At 26.1% G+C, this 19,675-nt stretch overlaps 1 protein-coding gene across 1 annotated transcript; it reads right to left on the minus strand.

Moving 5' to 3' along the window:
- Positions 1 to 17,782: 17,782 nt before the first annotated feature.
- Positions 17,783 to 19,015, minus strand: LOC142240898 (trypsin-7-like). The gene has a single exon (XM_075312649.1). It carries the CDS (start codon positions 18,935 to 18,937, stop codon positions 17,906 to 17,908), a length of 1,032 nt encoding a protein of 343 aa, XP_075168764.1. The 5' UTR covers positions 18,938 to 19,015; the 3' UTR covers positions 17,783 to 17,905.
- Between the last annotated feature and the right edge of the window lie 660 nt (positions 19,016 to 19,675).

Raw genomic sequence — 19,675 nt, forward strand, 5'->3', positions numbered from 1 at the left:
AATTTATGAATTGATTTTAATTACGACTTGTGGTAAACTTCTTAACTTCTAAATCCCCAAATGTTGCTCTGGTAGAGGATCATGCGTTTTGTTTTTTGTCATAACCATGGCCATGGTTATTTGAAATAAATTTCCTATCTCTGCGAATAAAAGCTCTTGAATTCATTGTAGTAAATTCACCAGTCACTACACGTACATTTTACACTAAAAAGTTTTCAGTCCAGTATTCCATTAAATAAATCTGTTTAGTGTTGGTATCCTTAGTAGCTGCCAACACTAGGACTTCAGGACATGCTGCCTCATTGTTTACTGCTTGTGCTGATGCTGCTGCTACAGCTGTCGACCGACTGTAAAAGGTTGTTTAAAACTTCATTTGTTATTGTTTTACACACACACACACATACAAACGCTCTCACACTCAAATACACAAGCGAAAGAACAATGGAACTTTTGCCACATTAAAAATGTAATTGCTGGAAATGGCGATTGTTGCAATTGTTTCTTGACTTTATTGTGGAGTCAAGTGGTGACTAACAAGATTTCATTAACGATAAACAAATGGCTTCATACATTGATTTTACATGAGTTGGGAGTGTAGTTAAGTTTAGAGTTCCTCTCTTATCTGTGGAACGAGTGAAGGGGTAAGGTAGAGACAACGTTCCCTTATTTCTAAAGAGAGTTTTATCACAATTTTATGTCTATAATAAAATTTGTCAAAAAATAATTATTTCTAAAGAAAATTTTATCAAAATTTTATTACTATAGAAAATTTTGTCAAAACTTTTTTTTGAAAATTTTGTTTATATAGAACATTTTCTGAAAATTTTATTTATATAGTAAATTTTTTGAAAATTTTATTTCTATGGGAAATTTTGTCAACATTTTATTTCTATAGAAAATTTTCTGAAAATGTTATTTATATAGAAATTTTTCTGAAAATTTTATTTCTGTAGGAAATTTTGTCAAAATTTTATTTCTATTGAAAATTTTCTCAAAATTCAATTTCTATAGAAATCATTTTTCTATAGAAAATTTTGTCAAAAATTTTTTTCTATAGAAAATTTTGTCAAAGTTTTATTTCTATAGAAAATTTTGTCAAAATTTTATTTCGATAGAAAATTTTATCAAAATTTTATTTCTATAGAAAATTTTGTTAAAATTTTATTTCTATTGAAAATTTTGTTAAAATTCTATTTCCTTAGGAATTTTCTCAAAATTTTATTTCTATAGAAAATTTTGTCATAATTTTATTTTTATAGATAATTTTCTCAAAATTTTATTTCTATAGAAGATTTTCTCAAAACTTTATTTCCAAAGAAAATAAAATTTATGTAGAATTCTCTATAGAAATCAAATTTTTATAAAATTAACCATAGAAATATTTTCTATTTTCTATAGAAATAAAATTTTGAGAAAATTTTCAATAGAAATAAAATCTCGATAAAATTATCTATAAAAATAAAATTTTGGCAAAATTTTCTAGAAAAATAAAATTTTAACAAAATTTTCAAAACAATACAATTTTGACAAAATTTTCTATAGAAATAAAATTTTGACAATATTTTTGTTGGAACAAACACTTAGACAAAATTTTATATAGAAATAATATTTTGAGAAAATTTTCTATAGAAATAAAATCTCGATAAAATTATCTATAAAAATAAAATTATGGCAAAATTTTCTAAAGAATTAAATTTTGACAAAACTTTCTATAAAAATAAAATTTTCTATAGAAATAAAATTATGACAAAATTTTCTATAGAAATAAAATTTTGACAAAATTTTCTATGGAAATAAAATTTTGAGAAAATTTTCTTTAGAAATAAAATTTTAACAACATTTTCTTTGGAAATAAAGTTTTGAGAAAATCTTCTATAGAAATAAAATTTTGACAAAATTATCTATAAAAATAATTTTATTTCTATTCTATAGAAATAAAATTATGACAAAATTTTCTATAAAAAAATTGAAAATAATTTTCTATAGAAATAAAATTTTGATAAAAATTTTCTATAGAAATAAAATTTTCTAAAAATTTTGTTTATATAGAACATTTTTTGAAGATTTTATTTATATAGAAATTTTTCTGAAAATTTTATTTCTATAGGAAATTTTCTCAAAAATTTATTTCTATAGAAAATTTTCTCAAAATTTAATTCTATAGAATTATTTTTTCTATAGAAAATTTTGTCAATTTTTTTTTTCTATAGAAAATTTTGTCAAAATTTTATTTCTTTAGAAAATGTTGTCAAAATTTTATTTCTATAGAAAATTTTGTCATAATTTTATTTTTATAGATAATTTTATCAAAATTTTATTTCTATAGAAGATTTTCTCAAAACTTTATTTCCAAAGAAAATTTTGTGGAACGAGTGAAGGAGTAAGGTAGAGTCAACGTTCCCTTATTTCTAAAGAGAGTATTATCAAAATTTTATTTCTATAATAAATTTTGTCAAAAAATAATTATCTTTATAGAAAATTTTATCAAAATTGTATTACTTAGAAAATTTTGTCAAAACTTTTTTGAAAATTTTCTGAAAATTTTGTTTATATAGAACATTTTCTGAAAATTTTATTTATACAGAATATTTTCTGAAAATTTTATTTATATAGCAAATTTTATTTCTATAGGAAAATTTGTCAAAATTTTATTTCTATAGAAAATTTTCTCAAAATTTAATTTCTATAGAATTTTTTTTCTATAGAAAATTTTGTCAAAATTTTATTTCTATAGAAAATTTTTATTAAAATTTTATTTCTATAGAAAAGTTTTTTTCAATTTTTTTTTATAGAAAATTTTGTTATAATTTTATTTCTATAGAAAATTTTGTCATAATTTTATTTTTATAGATAATTTTATCAAAATTTTATTCCTGTAGGAAATTTTGTCATAATTTTATTTCTATAGAAAATTTTGTCATAATTTTATTTTTATAGATAATTTTATTAAAATTTTATTTCTATAGAAGATTTTCTCAAAACTTTATTTATAAAGAAAATTTTGTAAAAGTTTTATTTCCATAGAAAATTTTGTCAAAGTTTTATTTCCATAGAAAATTTTGTCAAAATTTTATTTCTATTGAAAATTTTGTCATAAATTTATTTCTATAGAAAATTTTGTCAATTTTTTTTTTCTATAAAAAATTTTATTTCTATAGAAAATTTTGTTAAAATTTTATTTCTATTGAAAATTTTGTCAAATTTTATTTCTATAGAAAATTTTGTTAAATTTTTATTTCTATAGATAATTTTGTCAAAATTTTATTTCTATAGAAAATTTTGTCAAAAAAATTTTGTCAAATTTTATTTCTATAGATAATTTTGTCAACATTTTATTTCTATAGAAAATTTTGTCAAAATTTGAACTAACGAAACAAATTCGAAAATGCAACGAAACTTTTCTTAATTATAATAATTAATTATTATGAATTTATAAAAAATTTTGGTAAAATTTAATTTCTATAGAAGATTTTATCAAAATTTTATTTCTATAAAAAATTTTACAAAATTTTATTTCTATAGAAAATTTGGTCCACATTTTATTTCTATTGAAAATTTTGGCTAACTTTTATTTCTATAGAAAATTTTGGCAAAATTCTATTTATATAGAAAATTTTGTCAAAATTTTATTTCTATAGAAGGTTAGGTTAGGTTAGGTGGCAGTCCGATGTATCAGGCTCACTTAGACTATTCAGTCCATTGTGATACCACATTGGTGAACTTCTCTTTTATCACTTGTGATACCACATTGGTGAACTTCTCTTTTATCACTGAGAGCTGCCCGATTCAATGTTAAGCTCAATGTCAAGGGACCTGCTTCTTATAGCCGAGTCCGAACGGCGTTCCACATTGCAGTGAAACCACTTAGAGAAGCTTTGAAACCCTCAGAAATGTCACCAGCATTACTGAGTTGGGATAATCCACCGCTGAAAAACTTTTTGATGTTCGGTCGAAGCAGGAATCGAACCCACGACCATGTGTATGCATGGCGGGCATGCTAACCATTGCACCACGGTGGCTCCCATTTCAATAGAAAAATTTATAGAAAATTTTGTCAAAATTTTATTTCTATAGTGATTTTTGTCAAAATTTTATTTCTTTAGGAAATTTTGTGAAAATTTTATTTCTCTAGGAAATTTTGTGAAAATTTTATTTCTATAGTAAATTTTCTAAATTTTTTTTTATAGAAAATTCTCTGAAAATTTTATGTATATAGAAAATGTTATTAACATTTTATTTCTATAGAAAATTTTCTGAAAATTTTATTTCTATAGAAAATGTTCTCATTTTTTTCTATAGAAAATTCTCTGAAAATTTTATTTCTATTGAAAATTCTCTGAAAATTTTATTTCTATAGAAAATGTTATCAACATTTTATTTCTTAATAAATTTTTATTAAAATTTATTTCTATAGCAAATTTTCTGAAAATTTTATTTCTATAGAAAATGTTATCAAAATGTTATTTCTATAGAAAATTTTGTTAAAATTTTATTTCTATAGAAAATATTATCAAAATTTTATTTCTATAGAAAATTTTGTCAAAACTTTATTTCTATAAAAAATTTTCTCAAAATTTTATTTCTATAGAATTTTTTTTATCAAAATTTTATTTCTATCGAAAATTTCCCCAAAATTATATTTCTATAATTTTTTTTTTTATCAAAATTTTATTTCTATAGAAAATTTTGTCAAAATTTTATTTCTATAGAAAATTTTGTCAAAATTTTATTTATATAGAAAATTTTGTCAAAATTTTATTTATATAGAAAATTTTGTTAAAATTTTATTTTTATAAAAAATTTTTTATCAAAATTTTATTTCTATAGAAAATTTTGTCAAAATTTTATTTATATAGAAAATTTTGTCAAAATTTTATTTATATAGAAAATTTTGTCAAAATTTTATTTCTATAGAAAATTTTGTCAAAATTTTATTTCTATAGAAAATTTTATATAAAATGTGATTTCTATAGAGAATTTTATCAAAATTTATTTCTATAGAAAATTTTGTTTTTATATAAAATTTAAGTAACTTAAATTTTATTTCCGCTCGTATTAATCGACCGTGGGACCAAAATAAATGCAAAAATTATCGGCAAAATTTAAGGGCACAGTATTGATAAAAAACATTTAAAAATATATAGTGCTTACTTTGTGGCACTACATAGCAGCCACCATTTCTATATATGCATAAAGCGCAAAAGATATATATGGTCGTCCATATTCTTTTTATAAAATTTTCCATAAACAAATTACAAAATGGCTGCTTTATTTCCTCGAGGTTTCCTCTCGTTTACGTGGCCTCAAAGGATCAAGTCTAAAGATTTTTAAATCACAAGAACCCAGAAATGACTGATACGGAAATAACGGATTCAAATAGTTGGAAACCCCAATGAAAGGTTATAAGGAATAACTGAAGAACTCTGTAAGGCTAACAAATACCTAATTTACCACTCTTCTACTTGGTTATAGTATATAGAATATATGGAGCAAAAAAAAAATAAATAAAAATAAAAACAATATTTTATATCTTTAAAGTTGTTCGTACCAGAGTTGGCATTAAGATATACGAGTATGCATCAAATTGATAAAGTTATCATAGTGGCAAAAACTTGCCAAAGTAAATAACATATTTTTGTTTTATATTTTCCATCCTTTGCATACACTTAAAAACTTTCACAGACTTTAGTTTAGTGACAAAAAACAAAACAAAGAACAGAAAAAACCTGATGTTTTTTGTTTTTTATTTTCATTTTATGTCATAAAGTGTTTGAAATATGTGACAAAGTGTTTACTCTAAGAGGGTGGGGAGGGGGGAAAAGAAAGAATTTCTTAGATAGAAATATAAGAGCATTGTGGTATATGTTCGAGAATCCTACATAAGGATAGCTTTTGAAATAAAAATAAAAAATCGTCCTCCTTTTATCAGACGTGTCTCCTATCGTTGCATCTAGTATCCTTTGATGGTTTGATCTGTTCCCAATTTGATAGCATTATCCCATCATTTTGACTCTCATATCTATATCTCTCTAAATCTTTACATACAACGTTTAGAATCGTTTCTAGAGCTCTATTTGAATTGATCTTCATATTCCCACTTACAGCAAGACTATATGTCCGTTGGACCCTTTTCAGGGTTCTATGTTGAATTTCTTTTCCATTGATTATATTTAGGTCTTAGTATATAGTATATATCCAGAGTGACATTCTTGGATTTACTTCTCATTTTGAAACAATGCCCAGCAAAGTGTCCAGTTTCTATGGGATTTCTATAGAAATATTTTTCTATTGTCAGACTTTTATTTTTATAGAAATAAAATTTTGACAAAATTTTCTATAGGAATTAAATTAAGAAATTTTCGATGTGAATAAAATTTTGACAAAATTTTTTATAGAAATAAAATTTTGACAAAATTTTATATAGAAATGTTTAACAAAATTTCTATAGAAATAAAATTTTGAGAAAATTTTCTATAAAAATAAAATTTTGACAACATTTTCTATAGAAATAAAATTTTGACAAAATTTTCCATAGAAATAAAATTTTGATAAAATTTTCTATAAAAATTAAATTTTGATAAAATTTTCTATAGATATAAATGTTTCTATAGAAACAAAATTTAAAAAAAAAATTTCTATGGAAATAAAATTTTGACAAAATTCACTATAGTTATAAAATTTTGACAAAATTTTCATAGAAATAAAATTTTGACGAAATTTTCTATAGAAATCAAATTTTGACAAGATTTTTCAATAAAAGTAAAATTGTGACTAAATTTACTATATTGATAAATATTTTGACAAAATGTTCTATAGAAATAAACAGATTGATAAAATTTTCTATAAAAATAAAATTTTGATAAACTTTTCTATAGAAATATAATTTTGAGAAAATTTTCTACAGAAATAAAATGTTGACAAAATATTGATAAAATTTTCTATAAAAATAAAATTTTGACAAAAATTTCTATAGAAATTTTATAGAAATAAGATTTTGAAAAAATTTTCTATAGAAATAAAATTTTGACAAAATTTTCCATAGAAATAAAATATTTTATAAAAATTAAATTTTGATAAAATTATCTATGGAAATAAAACTTTAACAAAATTCACATTAGTTATAAAATTTTGAAAATTTTTCTATAGAAATAGAATTTTGACAAAATTCGCTATAGTAATAAAAATTTGACAAAATTTTCTATAGAAATAAAATTTTGACAAAATTTTCCATAGAAATAAACTTTTGATAAAATTTTCTATAAAAATTAAATTTTGATAAAATTCTCTATTAAAAAAATTTTCTATAAACAAAATTTAAAAAAAATTTTTCTATAGAAATAAAATTTTTACAAAATTCACTAAAGTTATAAAATATTGACAAAATTTTTCTATAGAAATAAAATTTTGACAAAATTCACTATATTAATAAAATTTTGACAAAATTTTTCTATAGATATAAAATTTTGAAAAAATTCACTATATTAATAAAATTTTGACAAATTTTCTATAGAAATAAAATTTTAACGAAATTTAACTATATTGAAAAACATTTTGACAAAATGTTCTATAGAAAAAAAGCTTGATAAAACTTTCTATAGAAATAAAATTTTGATAAACTTTTCTATAGAAATACAATTTTGAGAAAATTTTCTACAGAAATAAAATGTTGACAAAATTTGCCATAGAAATAAAATATTTTATAAAAATTAAATTTTGATAAAATTTTCTATGGAAATAAAATTTTAACAAAATTCACTATAGTTATAAAATTTTGACAAAATTTTTCTATAGAAATAGAATTTTAACAAAATTCACTATAGTAATAAAATTGTGACAACATTTTTTATAGAAATAAAATTTTGACAACATTTTTCATTAGAAGTACAATTTTGACAAAATTCACTGTATTGATAAACATTTTGACAAAATGTTCTATAAAAACAAAAAGTTTGATAAAACTTTCTATAGAAATAAAATTTTGATAAAATTTTTCTATAGAAATATTTCTACAGAAATAAAATGTTGACAAAATTTGCCATAGAAATAAAATATTTTACAAAAATTAAATTTTGATAAAATTTTGTATGGAAATAAAATTTTAACAAAATTCACTATAGTTATAAAATTTTGACAAAATTTTTCTATAGAAATAGAATTTTAACAAAATTCACTATAGTAATAAAATTTTGACAACATTTTTCATTAGAAGTACAATTTTGACAAAATTCACTGTATTGATAAACATTTTGACAAAATGTTCTATAAAAACAAAAAGTTTGATAAAACTTTCTATAGAAATAAAATTTTGATAAACTTTTCTATAGAAATAAAATTTTGAGAAAATTTTCTACAGAAATAAAATGTTGACAAAATTTGCCATAGAAATAAAATTTCTATAAAATAAATTTTGACAAAATGTTCTATAGAAATAAAATTTTTTATAAAAGTTAAATTTTGATAACATTTTCTATGGAAATAAAATTTTGACAAAATTCACTATAGTTATAAAATTTTGACAAAATTTTTCTATAGAAATAAAATTTTAACAAAATTCACTATAGTAATAAAATTTTGACAAAATTTTCTATAGAAATAAACTTTTGACAAAATTTTTCAATAGAAGTAAAATTTTGACAAAATTCACTATAGTAATAAACATTTTGATAAAATGTTCTATAGAAATAAAATTTTGAGAAAATTTTCTACAGAAATAAAATGTTGACAAAATTTGCCATAGAAATAAAATTTCTATAAAAATACAATTTTGATAAAATTTTCTATAGAACTAAGATTTTGACAAAATGTTCTATAGAAATAAATTTTTTTATAAAAATTAAATTTTGATAAATTTTTTTATGGAAATAAAATATTGACAAAATTCACTATAGTTATAAAATTTTGACAAAATTTTTCTATAGAAATAAAATTTTGACAAAATTCACTATAGTAATAAAATTTTGTCAAAATTTTCTATAGAAATAAACTTTTGACAAAATTTTTCAATAGAAGTAAAATTTTGACAAAATTCACTATAGTAATAAACATTTTGACAAAATGTTCTATAGAAACAAAAAGTTTGATAAAATTTTCTATAGAAATACAATTTTGATAAACTTTTCTATAGAAATAAAATTTTGAGAAAATTTTCTACAGAAATAAAATGTTGACAAAATTTGCCATAGAAATAAAATTTCTATAAAAATACAATTTTGATAACATTTTCTATAAAAATAAAATTTTGACAAAATTTTCTATAGAAATTTTATAGAAATAAGATTTTGAGAAAATTTACTATAGAAATAAAATTTTGACAAACTTTTCCATAGAAATAAAACCTTTTATAAAAATTATATTTTGACAAAATTTTCTATGGAAATAAAATTTTAACAAAATTTTCTATAGAAATAAAATTTTAAAAAATGTTCTATAGAAATAAAATTTTGACAAAATTTTGTATAGAAATAAAATTTTAACGAAATTTTCTATAGAAATTTTATGGAAATAAGATTTTGAGAAAATTTACTATAGAAATAAAATTTTGACAAAATTTTCCATAGAAATACAATTTTTTATAAAAATTAAATTTTGATAAAATTTTCTATGGAAATAAAATTTTAACAAAATTTTCTATAGAACAAAATTTAAAAAAAAAAACGTTCTATAGAAATAAAATTTTGACAAAATTTTCTATGGAAATTTTATAGAAATAAGATTTTGAGAAAATTTACTATAGAAATAAAATTTTGAAAAAATTTTCCATAGAAATAAAATTTTTTATAAAAATTAAATTTTGATAAAATTTTCTATGGAAATAAAATTTTAACAAAATTTTCTATAGAAACAAAATTTTAAAAAATGTTCTATAGAAATAAAATTTTGACAAAATTTTGTATAGAAATAAAATTTTAACGAAATTTTCTACATAAATAAAATTTTGACAAAATTCTCTATAGTTATAAAATTTTGACAAAATTTTTCTATAGGAATAAAATTTTGACAAAATTCACTATAGTAATAAACATTTTGATAAAATTTTCTATAGAAATAAAATTTTGACAAAATTTTCCATAGAAATAAAATTTTTATAAAATTTTCCATAAAACTAAAATTTTCCATAGAAATAAAATTTTGACAAAATTCATTATAGTAATACAATTTTGATAACATTTTCTATAAAAATTAAATTTTGATAAACTTTTCTATAGAAATAAAATTTTGATAAACTTTTCTATAGAAATAAAATGTTGACAATATGACTTCCGAGCAAAATAAGCAATCGACTAAAAACGTGGCATAACACAACAAAAACAGCGTCACCGAAGTGGATCCGGAAGTAGTGCAAACATTGGTGTAGAAGCGATGAATTTAACATGGGCTTGTCATAGGACAAATGTCCATCATTCCTACAGCCGTTGCACTGAATTTGCATCACTTTTTAAGGAGTGATCTGAATTAAATGTCTTCTTAATGTGGCACTTGAATGATTATTCAAAAACATTTCGCCTAATGTCGACAATCGTTAATATATTTCCACCATGATAGCATATCACTGAATTGAACTGATTTTGCCATCTCCGTTGTAGGGCCTTAAAATGGCAAAGAAATCATCTTAGTTGCGAAAAACTCTCGTTTATTTCATCATAACTAAAAAACACGCTGCTGTACATTTCGTTGATGTTGTTATCCTGTCCGTCTACAAGGCTTTTGCGCTATGCAGCAACACTTTGCAGTTTTCGCTAAAAAAAGGCAGATGAATGTGAGAGAAAAAAAAAAACAAACGTGTATTTGAGATTCTTGTGACAGAGTCATGATATGTTTTGGATGCAAACATTTGATTCATATTGTCTGATGTTCAAAGGACATTTATTTTTTTTTGCCAGAATTTTGTTTGGCATTTTAGTGGATGGCTTTGTTTACACAAAAAAAAAAATAAAATTAAAAATAAAAATATCCATGAAAATTATTGTATTAAATCACCTAAAAATTTTTAAAAATATATATTTTTTATTTAACGTTTCCTTTTCAGCTATAAGCCATACCATTGGAAAACTACAACACGTAAAAGTGTTATGAGTTCACAGTAAAGGTAAGCACATCATTTGTTTACTATCCAAAAACACAAATCTCTTTTTAAGTATCCTTGAGGGTATAATCATTTTTCCCCAACATATGTCCCTTAGTAAAATAAAGATCCATTTGAACAAATTCCAAATTGATGGTGGGGGAATATTTTATATGATGTAGTTAAGATTATTTCAAAAACATGTGTTGCATTTTCATTTGTGTTAAGGACTTTTGGATTACCCTTTCACAAATGGCTCTCTTATTTAATAAAGGAATTTTCAAGAAATTTAAATTTAAATCGTTTATTTTTAAATAAAATGTAAGAAAGACCACCTACACTGATATAAAGAAATATGGCATGTGTTAAAGGTATAAAATACGTACTAGAGGGGTCCTATAAGTACAGAGGTTAGGTTATAGTGGCAGTCTGTTGTTCCACAAGCTAAAAGGTCACATTTGGCAAAAAAAAATGATTTTACATATGGACATAGGGGTGATCAGACAGATGCTCTAGCAATGGAAAAAAGCTGAGCAGACGGACACAAGTGGATAGATGGGTGGATGGATAGACAGATAGTAGGATAGATAAATGGACTGAATGACTTATAAACAAACAGACAGATGGACAAACCAACACTGAACATCCGATCCAAATTACCTCCTTGGTTCAATATTTCCGAATTCAGATCTCTAATAGTACATTTGAAAAACAGATAAATGGACAAAACGAGGTACGGGCGGATGGATAGGCTGATGGATCGACATATCGTAGGACGTATAGATAGACGTTAAGCTACATTATTAGAAATTGTAACAATTAGTTCTATAGTCAAGTGTGCTAAATTTAATTGGAAACGGTCAGATTTAGATATAGCTCCTATATATATCTTTCGCTCGATTTTTCGTCATATGATCACAGAAGTCAAAGTTTTAATCCGATTTAAATGAAATTTTGCACAGGGAGAAGAATTAATATAGTAACTACACACAAAAAAATTCCACGAAATTTTTTCCAATTGAAATTTTAATTGAATTTAAAAAAAATATTCAATTAAAAATTTAATTGATTCAACAAATTTTTTAATTGAAACAAAAATCAATCACAAAAATAATAGTATCAATTAATTTTTTAATTGGATCAATTAACTTTTTTATTGACCTTCAATTAATTTTTTAATTGATATTATCATTTCTGTGATTGAAGACATTTCAATTAAAAATTAATTGGATCAATTAATTTCGTGATTGAATCAGAAAAAATTTTTTTTGTGTGTATGCATGTCAAATTTGGTTGAAATCGGTTCAGATATAGCTTCCATATATATGTTTTTCCGATTTGGTCAAAAACGGTCACAAATATACCCACATTTTCCTTGTAAAATCACCACTGCTAAGTCGAAAACTAGTAAAAATGACTCCAACTTGCCTATACTTCTAATACATATCTATCGACCGATTAATCATAATTACACTTTTGCAAAGTTGCCTCAAACTTAGTTCAGATTTAAATGTTTTCCAATTTTTATACCCACCACCATATAAAGGGTGATTTGTTAAGAGCTTGATAACTTTTTTTTAAAAAAAACGCATAAAATTTGCAAAATCTCATCGGTTCTTTATTTGAAACGTTAGATTGGTCCATGACATTTACTTTTTGAAGATAATTTCATTTAAATGTTGACCGCGGCTACGTCTTAGGTGGTCCATTCGGAAAGTCCAATTTTGGGCAACTTTTTCGAGCATTTCGGCCGGAATAGCCCGAATTTCTTCGGAAATGTTGTCTTCCAAAGCTGGAATAGTTGCTGGCTTATTTCTGTAGACTTTAGACTTGACGTAGCCCCACAAAAAATAGTCTAAAGGCGTCAAATCGCATGATCTTGGTGGCCAACTTACCGGTCCATTTCTTGAGATGAATTGTTCTCCGAAGTTTTCCCTCAAAATGGCCATAGAATCGCGAGCTGTGTGGCATATAGCGCCATCTTGTTGAAACCACATGTCAACCAAGTTCAGTTCTTCCATTTTTGGCAACAAAAAGTTTGTTAGCATCGAACGATAGCGATCGCCATTCACCGTAACGTTGCGTCCAACAGCATCTTTGAAAAAATACGGTCCAATGATTCCACCAGCGTACAAACCACACCAAACAGTGCATTTTTCGGGATGCATGGGCAGTTCTTGAACGGCTTCTGGTTGCTCTTCACTCCAAATGCGGCAATTTTGCTTATTTACGTAGCCATTCAACCAGAAATGAGCCTCATCGCTGAACAAAATTTGTCGATAAAAAAGCGGATTTTCTGCCACTGATTTTGGTAATAAAATTCAATGATTTGCAAGCGTTGCTCGTTAGTAAGTCTATTCATGATGAAATGTCAAAGCATACTGAGCATCTTTCTCTTTGACACCATGTCTGAAATCCCACGTGATCTGTCAAATACTAATGCATGAAAATCCTAACCTCAAAAGAATCACCCTTTATTAACTTTGTCACACATCGAAATATTGTTCTAAGACCCCATAAATTATATATATTCTGGGTCTTGGTGAAATTCTGAGTCGATCTAAGCCGACCATCGATCTGTCCGTCCGTCCGTCCGTCTGTTGAAATCACGCTAACTTCCGAACGAAACAAGCTATCGACTTGAAACTTGGCACAAGTAGTTGTTATTGATGTAGGTCGGATGGTATTGCAAATGGGCCATATCGGTTCAGTTTTACGTATAGCCCCCATATAAATGGCCCCCATATTTTGTTTGCGGAGCCTCTAAAAGAAGCATATTTCATCCAATCTGGCTGAAATTTGGTACATGGTATTGGTATATAGTATCTAACAACCGTGCAAAAATTGGTCTACATCGGTCCATAAGTATGTATAGCCCCCATATACACTGATCCCCAGATTTGGTTTGCGAATCCTCTAATAGAAGCAAATTTCATTCGATCCGGTTGAAATTTGGTACGTGGTGTAAGTATATGGTCTCTAATAACCATGCAAAAATTGGTCCATATCGGTCCATTATTATATATAACCCCCATATAAACCGATCCCCAGATTTGGTTTGCGGAGCTTCTAAGAGAACCAAATTTCATCCGATCCGGTTGAAATTTGGTACGTGATGTTAGTACGTAGTCTCTAACAATCATGAAAAAATTGGTCCACATCGGTTCATAATTATATATAGCCCCCATATAAACTGAACCCCAGATTTGACCTCCGGAGATTCTTGGAGGAGCAAAATTCATCCGTTCCGGTTGAAATTTGGTACATTTCGCTAGTATATGGCCGATAACAACCATGCCAAAATTGGTCCATATCGGTTTATAGTTATATATAGCCGATCCCCAATCACACAAAAATTGGTCCATATCTCCACAAAAAATCTACCAAAATTTTATTTCTATAGAAAATTTTGTCAATTTTTATACCCTGCTCCACACTGTGGAACAGGTTCAGATGTAGATATAGCTCCCATATATATCTTTCGCCCGATATGGACTAATACGGTCCCAGAAGCCAGAGTTTTACCCCAATTTGGTTGAAATTTTGCACAGGGTGTAGAATTAGCATTGTAGCTATGCGTGCCAAATTTGGTTGAAATCGGTTCAGATTTATATATATCTCCCATATATAACTTTCGCCCGATTTACACTCATATGACCACAGAGACCAATTTTTAACTCCGATTTAGTTGAAATTTTGCACAGGGAGTAGAATTAGCATTGTAGCTATGCGTGCCAAATTTGGATGAAATCGGTTCAGATTTAGATATATCTCCCATATATAGCTTTCGCCCGATTTACACTCATATGACCACAGAGGCCAATTTTTAATTCCGATTTAGTTGAAATTTTGCACAGGAAGTAGAATTAGCATTGTTGCTATGCGTGCCAAATTTGGTTGAAATCGGTTCAGATTAAGATATAGCTCCCATATATAGCTTTCGCCCGATTTACACTCATATGACCACAGAGGCCAATTTTTGCCTCTGATTTAGTTCAAATTTTGCACAGGGAGTAGAATTAGCATTGTAGCTATGCGTGCCAAATTTGGTTGAAATCGGTTCAGATTTATATATATCTCCCATATAAATCTTTCGCCCGATATGCACTTATATGGACCTAGAAGCCAGAGTTTTATCCCGAATAGCTTGAAATTTTGCACAAGGAGTACAATTGGTATAGTCATGTGTGCCAAATTTGATTGAAATCGGTTCAGATTTAGATATAGCTTCCATATATATTTTTCGCCCGATATGGACTTATATGGCCCCAGAAGCCAGAGTTTTTGCCCAATTTGGGTGAAATTTTGCACTAGGAGTACAATTAGTAATATAGTAATGTGTGCCAAATTTGATTGAAATCGGTTCAGATTTAGATATAGCTCCCATATATATGTTTTTCTGATTTCGACAAAAATGGTCAAAATACCAACATTTTCCTTGTAAAATCGCCACTGCTGAGTCGAAAAGTTGTAAAAATGAATCTAATTTTCCTAAACTTCTATACATATATATCGAGCTATAAATCATAAATAAACTTTTTCGAAGTTTCCTTAAAATTGCTTCAGATTTAAACGTTTCCCATATTTTTTTTACTAACATTATGTTCCACCCTAGTGCATTAGCCGACTTAAATTTTGAGTCTATAGATTTTGTAGAAGTCTATCAAATTCTTCCAGATCGAGTGATATTTAAATGTATGTATTTGGGACAAACCTTTATATATAGCCCCCAACACATTTGACGGATGTGATATGGTATCGAAAATTTAGATCTACAAAGTGGTGCAGGGTATAATATAGTCGGCTCCGCCCGACTTTAGACTTTCCTTACTTGTTTTTATATAAAATTTTGTCAAAATTTTATTTCTATAGAAAATGCTGTCAACATTTTATTTCTATAGAAAATTTTGTCAAAATTTTATTTATATAAGAAAATTTTGTCAAAATGTTATTTCTACAGAAAATTTAGTGAAAACTTTATTTCTATAGAAAATTTTGTCAAAATTTTATTTCTATAGAAAATTTTGTCAAAATTGTATTTCTATACAAAATTTTGTCAAAATTTTATTTCTATAGAAAATTTTGTCAAAATTTCACTTCTTTAGAATATTTTGTCAAAATTTTATTTCTATAGAAAATTTTGTCAAAATTTTATTTCCATAAAAAATTTTGTCAAAATTTTATTTCTATAGAAAATTTTGTCAAAATTTTATTTCTGTAGAAAATTTTGTCAAAATTTTATTTCTATAGAAAATGTTGTCAAAATTTTATTTCTATAAAAAATGTCAAAATTTTATTTCTATAGGAAATTTAGTCAAAATTTTATTTCTATAGAAAATTTTATTTCTATAGAAAATTTTATTTCTATAGAAAATTTTGTCAAAATTTTATTTCTATCGAAAATTTTGTCAAAATTTTATTTCTATCGAAAATTTTGTCAAAATTTTATTTCTATAGAAAATGTTGTCAAAATTTCATTTCTATAGAAAAGTTTGTCAAAATTTTATTTCTATAGAAAAGTTTGTCAAAATTTTATTTCTATAGAAAATTTTGTCAACATTTTATTTCTATAGAAAATTTTGTCAAAATTTTATTTCTATAGAAAATTTTGTCAAAATTTTATTTCTATAGAAAATTTTGTCAAAATTTTATTTCTATAGAAAATGTGGTCAAAATTTGACTTTAAAGAAAATTTTGTCAAAATTTTATTTCTATAGAAAATTTTGTCAAAATTTTATTTCTATAGAAAATTTTGTCAAAATTTTATTTCTATCGAAAATTTTGTGAAAATTATATTTCTATAGAAAGTTTTGTCAAAATTTAATTTCTATAGAAAATTTCGTCAAAAAATTTGTTCTATAGAAAATTTTATCAAAATTTTATTTCTATAGAAAATTGTGTCGAAATTTTATTTCTACAGGAAATTTTATCAAAATTTTTTTTCCATAGAAAATTTTGTCAAAGTGACTTATAACATATACGTATTTAATTGGTCTTTTGTTATTTAATATATACCCGGTATGGACTAACTTACATTTTAGAAGACGTTGTTAAGACGTTTTAAGGTACCTTGCCATCGACAAATGTTACCGCAACCCAAGTAATTCGATTGTGGATGACAATATTTAGAAGAATTTTCTATGCAATCCATGGTGGAGGGTACATAGGATTCGGTCTGGCCTAACTTTTGGCCGTATATACTTGTTTTGTACTAACATTGTGTTCCACCTCATGGCATTAGCCGACTTAAATTTAAAGTCTATAAATTATTTAAAACTCAATTATGTATGCTTTGTCTAAAATTCGTTCAAACTTTATAGAATAATAGAATCGATAGCCAAATGAAGAGATAGACGGATGAATGGTTGGATAGATGGTTATATGGACAGATGGAGGAAAAGACTAATAAGCGAACACGCGTATGGACGGACAGGCTAATACATAAATGGACGAAGGGGCTGAGGGTTCAACCGCCGGTTTCATCAATAGAAAAACTTTCAGCCCTAATTATCTTCTGAGTAGATCTAGTTGAGGTTATTCTTTCATAAGGAATTGTTTTCTTTTTAAACCTTTTTGAAAATGGTGGTTGATTTAAAATTATTTTTTTCCTTAATTTTTTAAAATTATATACTTTAATAGTAGTAAACTAAACCCATTGAAATCTTCATTAAGATAAATGTTTTTTTTTGTCGTTTGTATTTTGTTCAAATTCTTGGAAAATATTTTGAAATGCAATTTTATTGTGTCTAATTACACACAATATAATTATCTAACTTGGCCACATGGCATCGCTTAACAACTCAATCTTAAATAAACTAATTATAACTTTATTTATACAAAACTCTAATTAACATTTGTCATTGCTCTTATCCTTTCATCTATCCATGGACGTACGGCAGCCACATTTGTATAAACGCCTGGAAAACCCTTTTGAGCACAACCCACACCAAAGGAGACAATGCCATATTGTATGGGCCTGGATGGTGACCAACCAAGCGTTGCTGTCGATTGTCCTTCCTGCAATAATGACAATAATGGCGTAGTTACCTTCGAACCAGCATAGCTCACCAATGGGCCACCCGAATCACCTTGGCAACTATCCTTGCCACCTTCCGTCAGACCGGCACAGAACATTTGCTTCGTAATTGTTGCCACATAACGATAGCTCTGCTCACAGATGCTGTGATTCATCAAATTCACAGCAACATGGTTTAGCATCGGAGCAACGGATCCTGTTTCGCTTGTCAAACCCCAGCCACTGATGTGTAATGGCTGTGAATCGGGAATCTCCTCATCAGGCTGGGGCAAAGCAACGGGCATTACAAGGCGCGAAAACGTAAGATTCCCCCTCAATACCACCAGGGCCACATCGCAGTCGAGGTCGAAGAGATTGTAACGCTCATGTTTGATAATTTGACGAACAGCCAGCACTTGACCACCATAGTTGTGATACGATGACCCCACTCGTACCTGGAAAGCGTTGACATCTTGGGGATTATCAATGCAATGGGCTGCTGTGAGAATGATATTGGATGTCAATATGGAACCACCACAAATATGCGATTTCTGATACTGCAGTGACACAATATAGGGATAGTTTAGAATTGATGTCACTTGCCCACCCACAATACGGCCATCCTGGTTGACATCCAAAGGCAAGTCATTAATGGACGAGGAATAGCCATCGTTGCCATCATTAGCCACCTTTGCAGCCGTTGCAAGACGGGGTGTGATGAATGCTGTTGTGTTTGTGTTAATTGGCAGTTGCAAGCGTCTTATTACCGTTTCCGTCGTTTGCGAGAGCAAAGGTTGGGTTACCGTTAGGCTGTATTTAGCCATCAATGTTAAGTAAAGCAGCCAATTAATTTGCAACATTTTCTCAGATTTCTTTAACAGTTAGCTTGTTTCGACTTAAACCAAAAGAAAAAGGTCTGAATTCTCTGAAAGTGTCTAAATGTGATGAGATTTCGCTTAATTCACACCTGTTTTATAGCAAATTGCACTAGATCCAATTTCTTGCCTACCTTAACATCAGTGCTTATCTTATCTTGGAAACCTGAATTTATATATTTTTTTGGTGACATTATGTTTATAAGCTATAAGGTGCGAGGTGCGAAAAGTCAAACACCTTTATTCTGGAGGCTTTTCAAGTGATATCCCATCTTTAGCTTTTCTTCGTTTTTTTTTTTGTTTTTTGTTGTGGAAGTATTTCGTTCATTATTCCATACATCCGTATTATGTAAATATCATTGTAATTATCATTAATTTTTATATGCAATAACCATTGTGTTTTAGCTTTATTCAATTCAATTTTCTTATCTTTATAGTTCAGTGTATCATTGCTAAGATTATGATGCACAAAAATGGGGTGAACGATCTCATTACCTTTTAAATAAAATTTACAATTTTCAAATTTTGCAAGTTTAGTGGTCTAGGGAGGTTGTTATACGAAATTTTGAAGGAAAAAGAAATAACATTTCGAACAGCAGTTATACGAAATTTTGAAGGAAAAAGAAATAAAATTTTGAACAGCAGCAAGGTGATCAGAGAGATTGATGGTACGATTTTGTCTTTAGAGAAAATTTCATAAAATTTTTGTCTTTAGAGACAATT

This window comes from Haematobia irritans, chromosome 5 (genome assembly GCF_050003625.1).
Source record: "Haematobia irritans isolate KBUSLIRL chromosome 5, ASM5000362v1, whole genome shotgun sequence".
NCBI classification, from domain to species: Eukaryota; Metazoa; Arthropoda; class Insecta; order Diptera; family Muscidae; genus Haematobia; species Haematobia irritans.

What these genes read in the sequence shown, in the direction of transcription:
- LOC142240898 (XM_075312649.1), bottom strand. Translation starts at nt 18,937, where the DNA reads ATGTTGCAAATTAATTGGCTGCTTTACTTAACATTGATGGCTAAATAC.